The 17,830-nt window shown below is 43.7% G+C and overlaps 1 protein-coding gene across 8 annotated transcripts in view; it reads left to right on the top strand.

Annotated features, from left to right (window-relative positions):
• Nucleotides 1-14,997, top strand: part of MPPED1 (metallophosphoesterase domain containing 1) — a 65,371-nt gene extending 50,374 nt beyond the window's left edge. For 7 of the 8 annotated variants that reach the window (XM_075443379.1, XM_075443349.1, XM_075443384.1 and 4 more), the window contains exons 5-7: nt 3,833-3,948; nt 8,602-8,715; nt 12,282-14,996. In XM_075443379.1, coding sequence (XP_075299494.1) covers nt 3,833-3,948; nt 8,602-8,715; nt 12,282-12,400 — 349 coding nt within the window. In that variant the 3' untranslated portion in view covers nt 12,401-14,996. Of the gene's footprint in view, nt 1-3,832; nt 3,949-8,601; nt 8,716-12,281 lie in introns of all 8 variants that reach the window. The other variant, XM_075443388.1, reaches the window with a different exon arrangement.
• The last annotated feature ends 2,833 nt before the right edge of the window (nt 14,998-17,830 follow it).

Raw genomic sequence — 17,830 nt, 5'->3', positions numbered from 1 at the left:
GAGAACAGGTTTTTTTCTTATAGAACATACATGACAGTGTTTTCTTCGTAAAATGTAAAATATTGTTGAAAAGTAATTTATAAAAAAATTACACTTTTCCTGAGCAAGCAGTAACTGTGTATCCATAAATTTGATGCTTGATATGAAGACTTTAACTTTGCTTTCAGGTTCCAATGTAAATGGAAATTTTAGACAAAGTTGTCTTTGCATGATATCCAGGTCACAGACTTGTTAGTGGGTATTAGAGAAGGGGTTTTTTTTCCCCGACTCGGAAACTTTTGTGGCTGTTTTGTGATAAATTTTCAGAAGAAGGGACTTGGGGATTTGTAAAATCCCCGTGCGCATATAAAGATGGTTTTGCTTTGGGGGTGGGAGCACTGAAGTGTATGATTTGTCTTTTTTCTCTCAGATGTAGAGCACACCAACGTCCTCCGCCGAATCCTTTCTTGGACTTCAGATTTTTTGTGCCAGAAATATTGCAGACATTTCTTTCGATCTCGGGATTGTCACAAAAGACAGCATAATGGCAAATCACACAAGTTGTAACATCTCCCCTTCACAAAAGAACAGCTCCAGCATGCATAACTTACCAGCCCTGCGCTCAGGCGGCTCCGCGCTGCCGTCGCCACAAAGGGAGGGAGGCAGGGACGGGTGGGGGAAAGTGCTGCTTGTCTTAATAAGCAGATCATGCCTATTCATAAGGCGAAACGGCTTTTTAAGAAGTGGCCGTGTACACGCGAGCCCTAGTAGAGGCAGGCAGAGACTCTCACAGCTGCCTATGCCGTGCGTGATCGTTTAGATTTCAGCAGGATTAAGCCGACTTCTGGCGAGACCTGTGACAGTCACGATTATTTCTCGTTATAAATGCTTCGTTGTATCCTTAAAATAATTGTTCCAGAGATTTTTGTCCTCTTCTTCTTGGGCAAATGTTCATCTTTCCCCTCGGTTTCTTTCTCGGGGCATGGAGTGGCTGTGGCCCGTTGTGCTGCCTGGCACACCTGCGGGGTGCAGGATGGCTCCTCACCTCGCTTCCCCCCGAGGACCTGGGGACCATCCTGTCCATGCCCAGCAGCACCGGGGCGAGCGACTGGTGGCAGCAGGGGCCTGTATTCCCTGAATCTGTCGGTGGCTTTACAAGCATGATTTACTATGCCTACACTATGTTTGCCTCCTATTTACACCTGCCTCACTACAGCCTCCTTTCAGGTAGTTGTAGAGAGCAATAGGGTCTCCCCTGAGAAGAGGAGGCTGAGGGGGGACCTCATTGCTCTCTACAACTACCTGAGAGGAGGTTGTAGTGAGGCAGGTGTTGTTAGTTTCTCCTCCCAAGTAACTAGCGATAGGATGGGAGGCAATGGCCGGAAGTTGCATCAGGGGAGGTTCAGATTGGATGTTGGGAAAAAATTCTTTACTGAAGGAGTGGTCAGGCATTGGAACAGGCTGCCTAGGGAGGTGGTGGCATCCCCATCCCTGGAGGTGTTTAAAAAACATGTGGATATGGCACTTTGGGATATGGTTTAGCAGGCATGGTGGTGTTGGGCGGATGGTTGGACTTGACAATCTTAGAGGTCTTTTCTGACCTATGATTCTATGTTCTGTGATTACCCTTGCAAATACTTTGTGTAGATGAGATTCTGCTCCTGGAAAACTTGCTCTGGGCCTAAAGGCAGTTTGCCAAACAGTTGAATATTTTCATCTTGGTGAAGAGAGATACTTGGCATGCAAGGTGTGGAATGCAATCCCAAGGCAGGGATGGATGGGAAGTTTAGAAAAATCCTAACCCCTGTATATTTTTATAACCCCTCCCACTTCTGTAACATCCAAGCACCTCGCAGACTTCAGTTTATTTATTTTCAGGGCATTCCTATGAGATAAAAATACTCCCATTCTGTCAGTGGTGAGCTGAATGTAAAGACAGGCTGGTCAAACTCCACGGACTGTGGTTTGGTTCTGCGTGACAGTGTTATACAGGAATGTTGCTGGTAGCTTACCGCAAAATAAGCCGGTAACTAGACCATGAGTTACCACCCCAGCAGCAGGAAGGTGAGAAGTCATGTCCTGTGAGCTGCTGTTCTTCCTATGAGGAAAGGCTGCTAGGAGGTGAACAAAAAAATAAGAACAGCGTGGTTTCATATCCCTGATATAGGGATATGTCTTTTTCTCAGCCAGCTGCCCTGGTCTGAGCAACGTAACTTAGAACAAGGTTTCTGCTTCGTTGCTACTGGTGTTAGCATCCCTTCTTCACACACCTTCTTTACTTCCCTCATTTCTGGAGGAAGTGATGTATTTCTGGTCGCAGTGGCAGATGTACGGAGTTTCACCTTTTTTGTTTTCTTTTCCCTGGGACACCTGTTTGTCCAGAGCCTGGTTATCCAGGGTGCTGTGTGGTGAAGCGCTAGGAGATGAGCTCTTAGCCATGGACACAGACAGCCTTCAGTCATCTGCCTACAAAAGCTGAGGCTTTTTATATCTGTGGAAGAAAGGCAGGAAACATTCTGCAAAGCCCCCTTCTTCCTTTGCTTGTAGCAGACTTTTCTTCCCTCGGGTAAGCCACATCCCCTTATATTTTAGCAAGCTCTATTTTTTAGGCTGTTTCCAATAGACATGTGCTTTACAGCATTCAAAAAGGAAAAATGGGAAATACATCATCATGAAGATTACAGACATGCTAATTTTTGAAATGTTAGTCAAGCATCAGTAATGGAAGAGGAGGAATAATAGCTTTATGGGCATTTTCTTTTGTCTTTGCCATACGCGATGCAAGGTGGAGTTCACAGAATTTGTTTGAAAGAATTCTTTCTGTCTTTTGATGCGGTGAGGGAGTGTAAAGCTTTCGTCAACAAAGTAACATCTCAAAGGGTGCTCTGGTTGATGTGTATGTGTTTATAAACACTAAGGCTGCAATTATCATAAACCTTATTAAATCACAGCAGCCTATTTGTTGTTCTCCAAATATGGATATGACCAGAACACATCAGTCAAAAAATTATAAAAAAATTCCAGCCTAAAACTAACCCCTCAGTTTTATGACCTAGAATTAGAGCGTAGTCTGGAAGAGATAATTCACCACTGTGATACAATTGCTGTGAAGTGTAGTTTTTTAATCAATGGGATAGCAAAGTACAGATAAACTGTGTTCTGACTGGTAGTGTTACAGTCCCACTGCTCCATGATGAGCTGCTCCATGAATATGTTTTGAAAAATGTAAATGCCTGTCTGATAAGAAATCCTGAATATGGAAAATCTTACTTAAAAGCAAGTCAACACACCAGAGGACAGAAGAAAATTATATGTAAGAAAAGAAGCAGTATTCTTGTTCTGATGGGATGCTTCCAGTTAGGGAAACAAAACAGCAGAGATGATGTCTCCAGCTTTGGAGTGGGATTTGTCATTGTGCCAGGGTCTGTCCTTGCCCAACTGGTCATAGGCTAAGGGCCAAATGTGACCGGAGCCAATGTGAAGCATATATCCACACCTAGGTATCTGAGACAGGTGTTCTTCTAGATGCTGGTGGGAGTCCAGCATGCTAATCCACATATGGAGATCTTGGTATCCAGGTCATGTAAGAGTTACTTTTCACCTAGTTAGAGGAATACTGTGAATATTTTACTGTCTGCTGCCTGCTGGAAGTGGTAAGGACTGTACTGATTTGCCTCACGAGTCAAATATCACTGGTTGTATGGAAAGAGGGTTTTACTGTGCACAGAAAGAAGAAAATGAATGCTGTTTGTGTCTCCAAATTTGATGCTAGTGTCTAGTCAATCTCCGTATTTTAATTAGATAACCAGTACATGGAAGCAGCACTGAAGACATTCTCTTCCTCTCTTGGCAGGCAACCTTGGTTTTATGGCTGGGGCTTTAATCTTCCACGAGGCCAAGCACTATTAGAGAAATGGAACCTTATTCCAGATGGAATAGATATTCTTATAACACATGGACCACCTCTCGGTAAGAAAATACTAGTGCTCTTAGCTGTGTGTTTCAGATGGTTATACAATAACTGATGGCTCTCCTTAGACAAAGAGTGCAATCCTGACTTAGAACATCTGTACTGATTTCAGCGGTACCAGGACTTCAGATCGGTTTTATGTTTCATGATTACCTATGCTCAATCGTGGAGAATTAAATAATGGCTTAAAAAATAAAGCCTTAACATAGAAAGCCTTAATGAGCTTCTTAAATCAGCAATGTCTAGTTTTCCTATGCATCTGTACAGTCTGCCACTGGTGAAATTAGCAGATTTAAAGCAGGGAGCCTGCTTGAAGAAAAATGCTGGACTGGGATCTTACTTTTTTAGCACTGTCTTTCTTCCTCACTTGCAGTAGCATTCCCTCACCAACAAGTGAGTCTGTATTTTTGCTCGTCATGCTGACTTGGTGCACCTTCTGCCTCGCAAACCCAAATGCTGCCATTGTTTGCCTGTTTGTTGGACAGCGTGGATGAATTGCCTATCTTTAATACAACCTGGCACACTAACAGACCAACCAAATAGTTTGCATTTGTGTTTTATAAGTATTAGTATAGGTGATATAAAAGCCATGAGATATTTCTTGTATTCCTAGATAATAATGAAATTATCTGTGTTACGGAAATAATATAATCACAGAAACTTGTCCACATTCAGTAAAGGCTTAAGGTTTTTAACATGTTTTTCAACGTATTTAACATATAGGAAGCTATATTTAATGCAACTATGTGTTTAACACTCACTAATTTAATAAATGGACACAAAAGTGAAGCACGTACCTAAGTGTTCTGCTGACTCTTACTGCGGAGGAGTGCTTTGTGTGAAATGAAGGCGGTTGGTTTCTTTAAACCTTAAGATTCCCCAATTTCCTGAAGCTAAAACCCTCTTGTCTTCCACCCTTTCTTCTCCTCTTTCAGAGCTTGGAGGAGAAAGTATCTAAAGGGTTTGTTTTTTGTTGTTTTCTTTAGAAAGACATCTTTGCATTCCACTGCTCACTAATCCTGGGGGAAAGGGCTTCTTTGTGAGCACGGTTTCTCATAGTAAGGACGTGCGTTTTGATACTTCACCAAAGTGGAGTCTCATGCCATGACATAGACCGGGTTTAATACGGACCTGTATCGTGAAAGTGGATGGCAGAAATTAAATGTTTAGACCCTGAGATATCAGCTCCAAGTGGTTAGTACTGGGGATAATTGCCGTTAGGATCCAAGGCATGACACTAGGCCTTTGATATAGTTTTATTTGTAAATCATATTTAAAACTTTTTCAGAAGCTTCTTTAGCACTTTTAAAGCCATTTTTAAAACCAGCTGATCAGCTATAAAGAAATCCAACCTTCAGCTGGTCCAAAGGGGTCCCAGTATCTAGTACTTGAAATCCAGTGTTAGAAGGTGGAGAGAGGGGTTCACACCACGCGGCTTCAGCCACCTTGCTGATTCAGCCACCAGGCCTCTCCAGGCAGCCCCTGGGATCAGCAGAGGGAGGAGAACCTCTAGAGAGCACTGCAGAGCTGGCACTCAACAGACATGCTTTCATAATAAATGTAATAGTAAATTTAATAATTGAAAGGTTATTTAATAATTGTAGTGATTCTGAGGAAGAGCTGCCCATCTCCACTGACTGCAGTGAGGTAACGTGAACTCCCCCCGCCTCCATGTCTGAGTATTTGCTTGCTTTTTTTGATTTCTTAAGCTGCTTCTGTCCTCCAAGGATTTTCTTTTTTAAAAGTTCCCGTTTCTTTGTCTTTTTCTTACTGATGGATTAATAGATGGCTCAGGCACAGAACCCTCTGCCTGAGGGCATCAGCTGTTGGTCTCCCTGACACCCATGGCAACAAATCTGTGACTCTTCAAAAGAAATGAGCACTCTGCCTAACTTACAGAACCGCTTTATTGTGTAGCTCTGTCCGCAGACGTTTGGGGAGACAGGATCCTCCTTGACCCTCCCAGGCAATTATTTTAACCAGAAAGCTGATTACTGTTGTTCTGATCTTGGACAGCATCACTAAAGCTGTAATGATCATAAATAGCAATCAGTGCTCATGCAAATTCCTCTTTTTTCTCCAGCATGGCTGCCTAAATTCTGTCCATCATCCATTTTCTCTGCTGCTTTCTCAATCCCTCACTTCAAAAGAGCGCGTATCCTCCTAAACTAATTAATACTACATTATTAGATAGATTTAAAATTGCCTGCATGATTTAGATGCAGAAGCACTATTAAGAGTTAATGGACTTTGTGTTTCTAAGTCAGTTAGCTACATATCAAAAATCTGAGTAAGATTTTTTTTGTGTTTTAGAGTAGTGCTTTGGGATGAAACCAGGGCAGGGATACACAGGAGGTTCACACAGGATGAGAAAACAAAGGTTAAAACAGCTATTATTGACCATTTTGTTAGTAACCTGTTTATTATTAATAAAGATATGCCATATATTTCATGGCTTATAAAATATAGTATTCATGATTATGGTATCAGTGCTAATGCTCATTTCTATATCAGCATATTTTGTTAATTTTATGTATAGTATAACTTTTAAAATCTTTCCCCTGATTCCTAAAGATCTACATTTATGAACCTTTTCTTTCTCTTCAGAAAGTTCATATTCTTTTCTTTGTTTGTTTTTAATTTAATTTCACCTTTAAGTCTTCATTTGTAGCTGTCTGCTCGATTGTCTGTGACAAAGATTTATACTTTCCTGACAGCTGCAGAAACCTGTTTCAAGTAACCAAACATTAAAAAAACCCTAAGATGAACTCTAATTGTTAGCTAGGTGTAATCAATTATTCTTAGTTTGTGTAGTCAGGTGTACATAATAAGCTGCAGACATATGGGAAAGCTTCAGAAGGGTGATAATGCGTGTAAACAAAAACATGTTCAACATAAATAATGCTTAATTTAATGGAGAAGTTAATTTTATGGATTTTTGTTGGTGAAGTTTTTGAAGTGGAAATACTTTTGGCTTTATGTTCACCACAGACATTTTGACAATTAACTGTTTCGAGTCAGTGAAGAAACAAAACCTATGGTTGTAAGATGTTTGCTCTGAAAAAAGCATGGCTGGATTCCAGAGGAGTTACTGGCCGCACTTTGACATCTTAAATACTTATTAGTTCCTACAGTGAATTTCGGCCTGAGTGACTGGTAAAATCAGTTACCAGAACTGAGCGTGGCTGTGCTCTGTCAGTAATTTGGTGGGGCTTTCTCTTTGTACCTCCCCCCGACGGGAGCCACGCAGCGTCTGCAGAAGCGTCTGAATGAATTAATGGTCTATGGCCGTTATCAGAACTTCGTCTTTTTGACGCTTAGGGTGCCGCATTCCCAACTCGTTTCTGAAAATTGGACTTAGGTCTCTGAGTAACTGTGATTCAAAGGCAAATTTTTAACATTTTCAGAAAACCCTACAGTATACTGAGCCCAGTTTTCAAGCACTGGCATCGAAAGGTGTATTTGTTAATGTGTGAACCTACTCTGAAGCTCTGGCGAATCTGAGAGCTTTTCTAAGAACTTGAATACTAGCACTTCTGGTCTTTTAAGCCAGTTGGTTAGCTGCTATTTAGCCATGCTTGAGCGGACCTCAAAAGTAAAAGTATGAAAAGTAGATTCTATACCTCTCGGGCTGAATACCGTTTTCTCAAAGGCGCAATATATTCACGCTTATTGCAGCAATCTAAGTCAAAGATACAAAGCTATGACAGGCACATGGGGAAAAGTATCAGAACAACTAAAGAAAAACAGAACGATTATATCTTTTAGGTTTCTAAATTTGAGCCTGATGAAAATGGCAGAACAATAGAAGGAAAACAAGATTGGTTATTGCAAACCCTCTAATACAACAACATCCTTCTTACACTACTGCTTTGAAGGAAACGAGACTTCAGTTGGCAGTAAGCATCCCCCAGCAGTATGTTTTTAGACATACAAGCAAGTTAGTGTACATTTTTGTCTGTATTCATAAAAAAATGCATTTTTATATGAACTTTGTGCAAGTAAATGCAGCACTTAAAAACATCTACTGCAGAAGGGCTGAGTTTCTTTTCCCGTCTGAGGTCCACAGATTTAGGCTAGTGGGGCTTGCTGGGTCATGAAGTGCTTAAACCAGTTTTACCTGAGGATGTTATTTTTAGGCATGCTGTGGGTTCCTCACCTGAGTTCCACTACTGTAAGATTCAATGCAGTAACAATATAGTTTTATTATTACATCAGTTAAAGTGTTCAATTTTGAAAACTAGATGCCAGGACTAGATTTAAATAGCTAGATGCTGATTTAGATTCTTTAGAGACTCGCTTTGGACATACTGCTCTTTACACTTCACTCTCTTAAAGGAGGAAGAATGGCTAACGCATAGAGTTTTCCCATTAACAGCAGGGCAAAAATGCTTTAATTGCAGTGATTTTTTTTTTTTCCTTGAAAAAAACCTGACAAGTTATCATAGTCCTCTTTCCTCCAATGAGCTTTTATGGTTTTTCTCCAGCTTCCTTCCTCTTCTACTTACCAAGGCAAACACTGTTTTTTCCATGTCAATTCTTCTATGGCTGCTTGTGAAAGCCACGAGACATGAAATCTCAGAAATACTCTATAGCAGCACAGCTTTGCAGGTAACCTGTCTTCTTTTAAATCTTTCCTTTCCTTTCCAAAGGTTTTCTAGACTGGGTTCCTAAGAAAATGCAACGAGTAGGATGCGTTGAGCTGCTGAACACAGTCCAGAGACGAATACAGCCAAGGCTTCACGTTTTTGGGCATATCCATGAAGGTCAGAACACATTTCTTTATATATATATATTTAAAAACCACAAACATGAAAGTTGTCTGGTTTAACTAGCATTGTCAAACTTGAATGTCTGAACTGAAGCACTTCTGGAATTCAAATACTTACGGAGCTGCATATATAGAGATGGAATTAGTTGATAACCACATTTCAATATTTGTACTTCAGCTTCTCTTTGAGTTTCTACGTCTATAAAACAAGGTGATGCCTCATTCACAGAGATGATTACTGTGATTTTTAAAACGAGAACGTGAGTCCAGTAGTTAAAGAAAGTGACTAAATGTTAGGACTGATGGACTGTGTTTTCCTCTGCTGAATCTCTGTGACTTAAGATAATTCATGTAAGCTGTCTGTGTCTCAGCTTCTGTGTTTGTAAAATGGATAGGAATGCTTTGGGGGTTGCTTCTGAGGCTTGATCTTCAAGGTTCTACAATAAAGTTTGTCTCTCCCTATCAATGCATATATGAAATTGAAGGGTGTCACCATTGACTTGTGTAGAAATTCAAGATACTTGTTCACGTATTTATTTGCTTTGGCAGGGGAAGCATTTTGTACCCAGATGAAAAAAAGCAGTTCTCTTGACTGTTTGATTTTTAACTGGAAAAAAATTAGTTCCCTTCACATAAATCAGTAAATGGTGACAAATATACTCCACTGAAGTCAGTGACAATAGGTGTTCATCTCCAGGCAAAGGGAGAGGTAGATGCTGTCTGTTATAGAGAAACCTGTCCTGTTTGCATATCATGGCAGCAAGACTTCAAGTGGTACCCCTACTGAAAGAAACCACTGGGCCGTGCAGAAGTGTACCATTGGCATGCAGGCATGTCTTGTCAGCTGCTCAGTTCTTGGCAATGTTATCTTACTGGCAGGAAAAGATGCTCCACAACTGCCAGTTTTCTGCTTCTGGGACTGCTCTAGCCTTGGAAGGATCCCTGTGGTTCTCACCAGTGTAGAAATGAACAAACTGAAAAACTGGAGTAGCTGGCATGCAGATACTTCTGTTTTTGTGAAGAGCTATTACCCTTCCCCAGAAACCCCACTCTGACGTGCTGCTGGGCGCTTTCACCGTGCTAGGTTAGGAGTGACACTGTCAAGGGGAAAACTGATGGAGAAGACACTCAGATGGTTAATTTACAGCTCTGGGATTAAGTCCATTCTCCTCATGTGTCTCATCTGCATTGACCTGCTAAAAGCCTAGTTGATGTCTGAGGTGTTGTTACATCAGAGAGTAAACAAACAATGCATAGGCAGTATTTTTTCCTAACCCTTTGCTGTCGTAGCAGTCTTTGAGATGCCCTGCAAGAGAGCTGATGAACACAGTTCAAACTCGTTGTCTTTTCAGAAATGGTAAACCAAGTGGGTTGCGGGGGGTATAAGCAAACACTTAGCAAGCCGTGAAGCTTCAGGCAGGTAAACAAAATCACATCTGCGAAGACCAAGCCTAACTTTGGCTCCCAAGGGAAAAGAATGGCACCTTCACAGATTGGTATATGTTGTGAATTAATGCAGTTCCACAGTAGATAACAGAACACAGAAACAAGGTACTCTTCTTGTTAGCTATCATAATTTAGAGAAAACAAACGGGGAACTGCATAGCCTGTTTTGCAGTGGGATGCTGAATCTCTGCAGAGGAGAATTCCCATTGCAGACAGCCTGTGCAAACGAAGCTACTCTTTGTAGAGAGAATGCGTGATTTGAACAGATGAGTTCCTCCCCTGACTGAGCATAGCTACATCTGCAGCAGTCATTTACTGAACATCCGGGAGGAAGAGATGCTTAGAAGAGATGTTTCTTCCCTATTCCCCCTCTACGCTGCTGTCTCTGCCAAAAAACACCTCCACACATGGGCTTGCTGCTGATCGACCCATGGGAGTGGCAAGCAGCATGGCAAGGATTCCGGCTAAAATCCTGGTTTGCCCAGTACAGCCAGTACTTGGCTGAGGTCACGGCCGAGGAGGCTGTTGGCAGTAGGATTGGAGTGAAAACTGTAGCATTAGAAATCTTCCAGCAAAAGGAATGTGTTAGCAAGCTGATTCTGTTCCCTCTAAACATGTAGCTGAGGAGACAGACAGTCCCAGCAGCAATGCTGACTGTCCTCTGTGCAGTTTGTGTTTTGTACAGAACAATTGTTCTGTGGCAAACAGCAAATGATTTAAAGGAATGTCTTTGACAGGAACCTGACAGAGTTTTCTTTCCTCCCTAGTCTCTAATTACAGTGTATTTTTTCCATGGGGAGTCCAGGAGGCCCTGCATTATTAAGGAACAAAAAAGAAAGGAATTTGGCTACTGTATCTTTGTTTGTAAATTCTGCAGCTAACAATGCTTCTAGAAGACACGAAATTGCACTTAGAAAAACTGTAGGAATCCTCGGTACCTAGGATTTGAATAGCCAGAACTTGGTGCATGTAGCAAAGAATACGTTTCACCATTAACTTCATTAGTGCTGAGATTGAATCTTGGTACAAATGCTTTCTACGAGGTGACTTCCCCGAAATCATGCATTTCTGATTGTGAATGCGTTTCTTCACATTGATATTAATATTTCAATGCAAGTTTCCAACATTAAGCTTTTAGTCCTAGTGTAATCAAGCTTAGCCATTCATGAAAAGGTTTTTGAGAATGGGGAGTGTGTCTGCGTTTTCGTGACACCAGGGTCGTTAAAGGGCGGCTGCTTCACTTTCTGAAGTATTTCTGCAGGCTTAGAGCTGGAAGTTTGCTTTTCTGCAGATTTCGCTCTGGAATTGTTTAGCCTGGGTGTTTAGTCAGACGGGAGATGCAGTTGAAGGTTTTTCGCCACTGGTGGGACACCCAGAAGGGTGTTTTCTCCTGTGGAAATGTTCCGGTGTCTTTGGGTGTGAATTCACCTTGTCTGTCAGAGAACACATAAATAAAGCCATTTTTTCTCTGCCTGGGCAGGCGTTTTAGTGTCTTTCTATCAAATTTGGTTGAAATTGGTCAACAAGTTCAAACTCGTGGGACGAAAGGGTTCTTACTAGACAAATCCTGCATGGGTGCAGGTGCACACATACGCCTGACTAAGCAGTCAGGCAAGGTTTTTCTTCTTTGGTTGCTTAAAAGGTGTACGACACAGGACAGAAAAAAAGGTGGAAAGATGAAAATTGCCCAAAGTTTGCTGCATTGATTGCTGCAAACCTACATGATCGAGTATGTTTTTTTCCAATGCTGTAGTTGCCTAAGCTCTATCTTCTCAACCTTTCCAAAACTGAGAAGGTTTTAAGAAAAAAGCTTTGCAGAGAAAAAACCTGTTTTTGTAAGGAGGTTTGGCTCGCTGGCTGCCAGAGATTATAGCCACTAGCTAGTGAGGGTCCATTTTGCTTTTCTTAACACAATTTAAAAGATGGGAAGAAGTTCTGCTGTAGGACAAAGATGGTATTAACTCAGGAGACCTTTATGTTTTACATGAAGAGAAATTTTGAATTCCTTCTGAGCAATAAATGTGTCACTTACCATTGTGTGTTAGAGGTGAATCATTAAAGAAAGAGAAGATAATAATGAAGAGGAGAGTAACCAGAGTTTTTCTTTCTTTGTAGGTTATGGCGTCATGGCTGATGGAACTACTACGTATGTCAATGCGTCTGTGTGCACTGTGAATTACCAGCCACTTAATCCACCCATAGTTATTGACTTACCTACTCCAAGGAACACATGATTGTAATGAGGATTTAAAGTTGTGCCCAACACATTAGCAACTTTATATTGCTGGCTGAGAATCCCAGTAGGGAACCGTTCAACAAAAAAGCAAAAACCTTCTTTTTTCCCTGCTAGCTCTTCACAGATAAATTTTGAGTGACAAAAGTGGGTGAAGAACAAAGACATTTTGATGCCAGAAACAAGATTAAAGACTTTAACATTTCACCATTAAAATACTTGTGAACACAGAAAAGTGAATGCATTCCACATATATATATACATATGCATATATATCTCTCTCTCAAGTAGGGACTTTTGTATATACCATACATTATATTGGACTAATTAAAAGATCAATGTCTTTCAAAGGAGTGTTTCTTTAAGAAAGTTTGCGGTTTAAACTTAAAAGTGTTTAGACTAGGATTTCCTCATTTCAGATATGTCCCAGTGAGCTCCTGGTAAAGGAAAAATGATGGTAAAGATGTTTTCCCTTAATTAACGTGGCGAATATAAAAGATGGTGCATGAATGACCCGTCACAGGAGGAGAGCTATTACTTCAAGTCCTCCAGGTCTAAGTCTTTGCATCTATTCAAAACCAATGTGATAGAGGCCCTAATTCACTCTACGGAAATGAAGTTTTACTACATCTGGCATTACAGATGGTAAGGGAAATGGTGCATATTGCCGGCATGCTGTAAACAGCTCAGCATTCAAGAAGGGAGACTGTGTTAAGTGCAGTATAAACTCAGGAATTTGTAACCTGGACTCGCCTGTGAAAAAAAAAGATGACATTTCCCTTAAAAAACACAAAAGAAAAAAGAAAAAAATTTAACAGTTTTCATATGGTAAGGCGATACGTGCTTGTATGTAAAAAGCAAAAAAAAAAAAACCCACCCAGTGTTCAGTAGCGGTATTTTAAATAAAATCCACTGGGGCTTTTTGTGCGAAACCTGCTAATGGGACATGCAGCCAATGCTGAGGTCGCTGGTGTGACCTCAGCCCCGGGCAGAAGTGCTGAGATGCCATGGTGATCCTTTTGTCCGTGGGGAACGCTGTGGGTGCTGAGGGGAAGGGGTCACCTCCAGGTGGAGTGTGGGTGTTCGCTGTTGGGTAGCTGTGTAGTAGCGATGGTGTAAGTGTGATGAGTGAGGAGTGCAGGCCAGTGGGTGCGGGGTAGGGTCGACTCGCAGAACCTCCTGTCGCTCTTTGCCTGCTCGTGGACAATGCTGACAGAGGCCTGAGTTGAAATCCATCTGTCGTGTTGCGCGTGATGCCAGGCAAAGCAGGGGACGTGTCAGGAGCTGGTTGGGTTGGCCAACGCTAGCACTGCCCGTGCAGCTTTCCTGCAGGTTGACAGAGGTGTTGCAGCAGCTGGGATTTCAGTCCTGTCCTAGGCAGAAGCTTGAGAACTGACTACAAACCCGCCAAAAAAAAAAGTGCTTCAAACATGCCTTACAAGAAGTGAATTTCTGCCTTGAACTAGCAAACTTGTCCATGCTCAGAGAGGAGCCTTTTTGCCTCGATGGAGATAATTTAACTGCTGTATTCTGAACATGGACATCCTGAATTTGGGGCTGATGGCATCTAGACGTTAATCCTGTTCACACCCGTTGGGCAGATCATCGTGCTACCGACACAGAGTTGTTTGCAGGGCTGTGCATCGCCCGCTTCTGCGCACACAGACGTTGGATGGTTGTGTTACTTTTTGCCTGATACATGGATGTAAATGTGAGCTTCACGTAGCAGCTGCACCTATACCGTACGCATACACCACTTCAAATACCTGTGTTGCCAGACCGGGCTGTGTCCGCCTCCGCCCCGAGCGAGGCAGGCGGAGACGCTGCGTTTTGCTGGCTTCCTGCGGGCGCAGCTCTGCTGGGAGCAGAGGCCTTCGAGCCCGGTAACGAACTTGCGCCGTGGACACACCAGAAACCAGCAGACTACCAGAAAACACAAGTAGTCACGGGTCTGTCATTTCCTGGAAGCTGCTGGGTTACTTGGGGTAGAAACTAATTTGCTGCTTGTCCCTGAAAGGAAACCCAGGACGATGGGTGGCACCTGCAGCCAGGTTTTGGGTGAATAGTTCACAAGCGCAGAAGCCGTCTGCCATGAATTCAGGTGGGGCCACTTCTGTCAAAGCCATTGGGGTGGGAATTGCAGGATCAGCTCCTAAATCAGCAAGGGCTGAAATTCGTAGCTGAGTATGAACTCCTGCCGTCGTTGGGGAGATGAGCAATAGCGTGTGGGTAGAATAAAAGTGTCTTGGCTAGTCGCAATTCAAGCGTTTCGAAACAAACGTGGCAGGAAATTGGCTGGATGTTAAAGAAGTCTGAAATGTTTACATTCGCTCACGGCACTTATGAGACTAAAATGTTAAAGTCGAGGGAAGAGGTCCTTTTATTAGCCTCAACAAAATTTCTATGTCGACCATAAACTATTCTCTTAAAACTAACTTTTTTCCTAAGGTATCTTCAAAATACTGTGTATTTTTATGTAGAAAAGATACGAAAGCAGCTGTTACTTCAAAATATCATTTAAAGTACTTGAGGTATGAAAGCTTAAAGGTTATTTAATCATTTTGGCATAACTTGATTGTTGTTGTAATTTTTGGTCAAGCATGCTAGACAAATAAACTCTTAAAAAAAAATCCAACAAGAAGTAGAAGTGCTCTTTATATCCACCTCGTGCATTCAGCTCCGTGCGGGGAAAGCTGCCTGTCAGCTCCAGGCGCAGGAGCCAGCCGGTGGGACGCTGGGGCTGTCACCCCGACGGGCTGGGGGTGGCGGAGGGGCTGGGGGCCACGGGCGGGAGGCAGCAGGTTGGAAGCTGAGGTTGCTGAGGGGAAAGCAGCACCCACTTCCTCCGACCGACGTGTGCTGGGGCGACGTGGCAGCTGCGCCCGCGAGGAGGACAGGAACCTCACAGAGAGGAGGTTAAGGCAAGGTAACTGTTCTTTTTATTTTAACTTTGTGGGCACAGTCAAGCCCTGGGCTTCTTGCCTCAAGTCTGACCTACCTCAGATCAGAGAGGCCGCGAGAAGGAAGGTTTCCACAGACGCAGTTTCGCAACTTTCGGCTCTGTTTAAATGCAGAGATGCTCTCTCAAGTAATTTGCCGCCCCACCTCCCCATTGCTGACCCTCACTGATATCCGTCCAGGCAGCATCGCTCCCGAAGGTGTGCTGATGGGTATCGCTTGCGTATGCGCTCCCACCGCCGTGCGGGATTGCTACCAAGATTAATTTCAGTGCATTTCGACAGCGAATAGGGGAGATATCACTGCACGCCAATGGAAAACGAGGACAAGATTAGTTTTACCTCCCTCAGTCGGGTATGGCTGAGGATGCGAAATGTTCCTTGGCTACAAGGAATGAGTGACCTGGGACTGGGCAGCTGCCTTTTCCCAGGCCGCCCCCACCCACCCCAGCCTGGGGAGCAGGGTTTGGGCTTTCACACGATGCTGTGTGGAAGCCCCTGAAGCCAGGGAGTCCAAAATCACGACGGTCTGCAAGGCGGTCGCCGCAGGGAGCGAGGCGGGTGGCAGCAGCAAGCTGGGCTGGGGTCCTGCTGGGTGCCCCCCGTGGGGAGGCCCCGTGGGGAGGGTGGGAGGGTGAAGCCCCTCGTCTCGGGGGGATGCATGGGGGCCGAGCGGGGGGAAGGCACTTGCTGCAGGAGGGAGCCAGAGGGGATGAGGAGATGTAATTCTTCTTCTCCAGTCGCTGACTGCTGCCAATAGCTGACATAAATGCCTCAGAGGAAGGAGAAACACGACATTCCTTAGAAGGCAGTTTTTGGAATAATCTGCCCACGGGGATCTTTGCCCCCTCCCATCTATTCTTGTTTGTACGAGAATTTCTCTCTTAAAAACCCATATTACTGCTCACTGCTAATGTAAGTCACATATAGTGAACATAACTGCACATGTTCTTTTCTTTCAGGTACATTCCTGTCCTTTTCTTGCAAGCCTCTCTGCATCTGTGGTTTTAGCGATATTTTGGAACAGTGAGCTCCCCGGGTGGTTATGCACTGTGCATTAGAACAACACTACTTCGCTTCTCCTTGTATGTGTGCTGCCATTCGGGTTTATTGACTGTCACTTTGTTCTCTTTTTATGTGAAAAGTGTAAATAGGAGTACTTATATCCACCTTCTCTGTGCTGTTCATTATTTTGTATACTGCCATTGTGTTGCTTTTTACTCACTTCATCTAGAAATTAAAATAATTTCAATTCTAGATAGACTCTATTTCTAATCCTCTTACTTTCCTATCTTGGAAATTCTCCCCTCCTCTATTTTTGCTGTGTCCTTTGGGAGTTGGTCAGAGGCAGCAATGCCAGGAGAGGACCTCCTGTTCGTTCCTCTCCAAGCATTTGGACACGGTTCCCTGTGACTTTTTCTCCTGATCTTTATCCAATTCTGTTCTTCATTTGTTTGGGATTTTTTGGGGTAATAATACGTATTTGCAACCTCCAGTGGAGGACTGTGGTGAGCTGCTCATAGCCCTAGCTGGGTTTTTTCCTTCAGAGGTGACAGCTGATCCAGGCTTACCTGGTTCTCACAACCATCACCCCCTTCCTCCCGGGGAGCCCGGCCCAGGCTGTGTCCATGGGGGGATGCTTTTCCCCTTCTCTGGCCCGTTCCCCTGGCTTTGGTGGTGCCCTTGGCAATCCTCGTCAGCCCTGGGTGGGCTTTGCTGTCAGGGGCACCTTGTCTGCCGTGTGTGGCAAGCAGCCCCAGGGCCGGGGGTGCGACTGGATGGGGTACGGAACCGTGAGCCCAGTACTCATCCTGCTTTTTGGGTTTTTGTTTCTTGGCTAGTGCCTAAGCCATGACCCTTCTTTGTCTCTCCAGAATAGCTCTTTCACAAAGGTCTTTATCAAAACCTTTACAAGTGTCCACACCAATTATATATCAGAGATGTCTACCCATGCCAGGACTTTGATGTACCAAAAGCTTTCACATAGATTAAAGGAACAGGCTTTTCTTTTCCACAAACCGGTCAGCTGTGTTTCCCCGCCCCGGGCTCAGTGGAGGTGTTCCCCCCTCAAGCACAGCGGGCTAAAACTGGGCAGAGGAATTAACCTCGCTACCTGCCACCAGGCCAGCACACAACGTGCCCTCGCACTTGTGCTGTTTGCTCCAATTCCGTGCAGTCCAGGCCCGGTTAGCTGACAAATCTCTTCCTGCCGCTGGCGAAGATGCTGTTTGCTCGCCCAGAGCAAACGCAGTGGTGCAGCTGCTTCTCCCCCATTTTTTCCCTGGGGAGCAGCGCTGCAGGGTGAGTTTGTGCTGCTGGCTTGCGGTGAGCCACGGGGAGTGGGGGACAGCCGTAAGAAACCACGACCCGCACAGGTTTGCCATTTCGCTTACTCTCCTGACGTTTTTCACAGAATCACAGAATCGCAGAATGGTAGGGGTTGGAAGGGACCTCTCTGGGTCACCCAGTCCAAC

This window comes from Opisthocomus hoazin, chromosome 1, assembly GCF_030867145.1.
Source record: "Opisthocomus hoazin isolate bOpiHoa1 chromosome 1, bOpiHoa1.hap1, whole genome shotgun sequence".
Taxonomy (NCBI): domain Eukaryota; kingdom Metazoa; phylum Chordata; class Aves; order Opisthocomiformes; family Opisthocomidae; genus Opisthocomus; species Opisthocomus hoazin.
The sequence above is the reverse complement of the archived record's forward strand: the minus strand, read 5'-3'. Positions and strand labels throughout refer to the sequence as shown.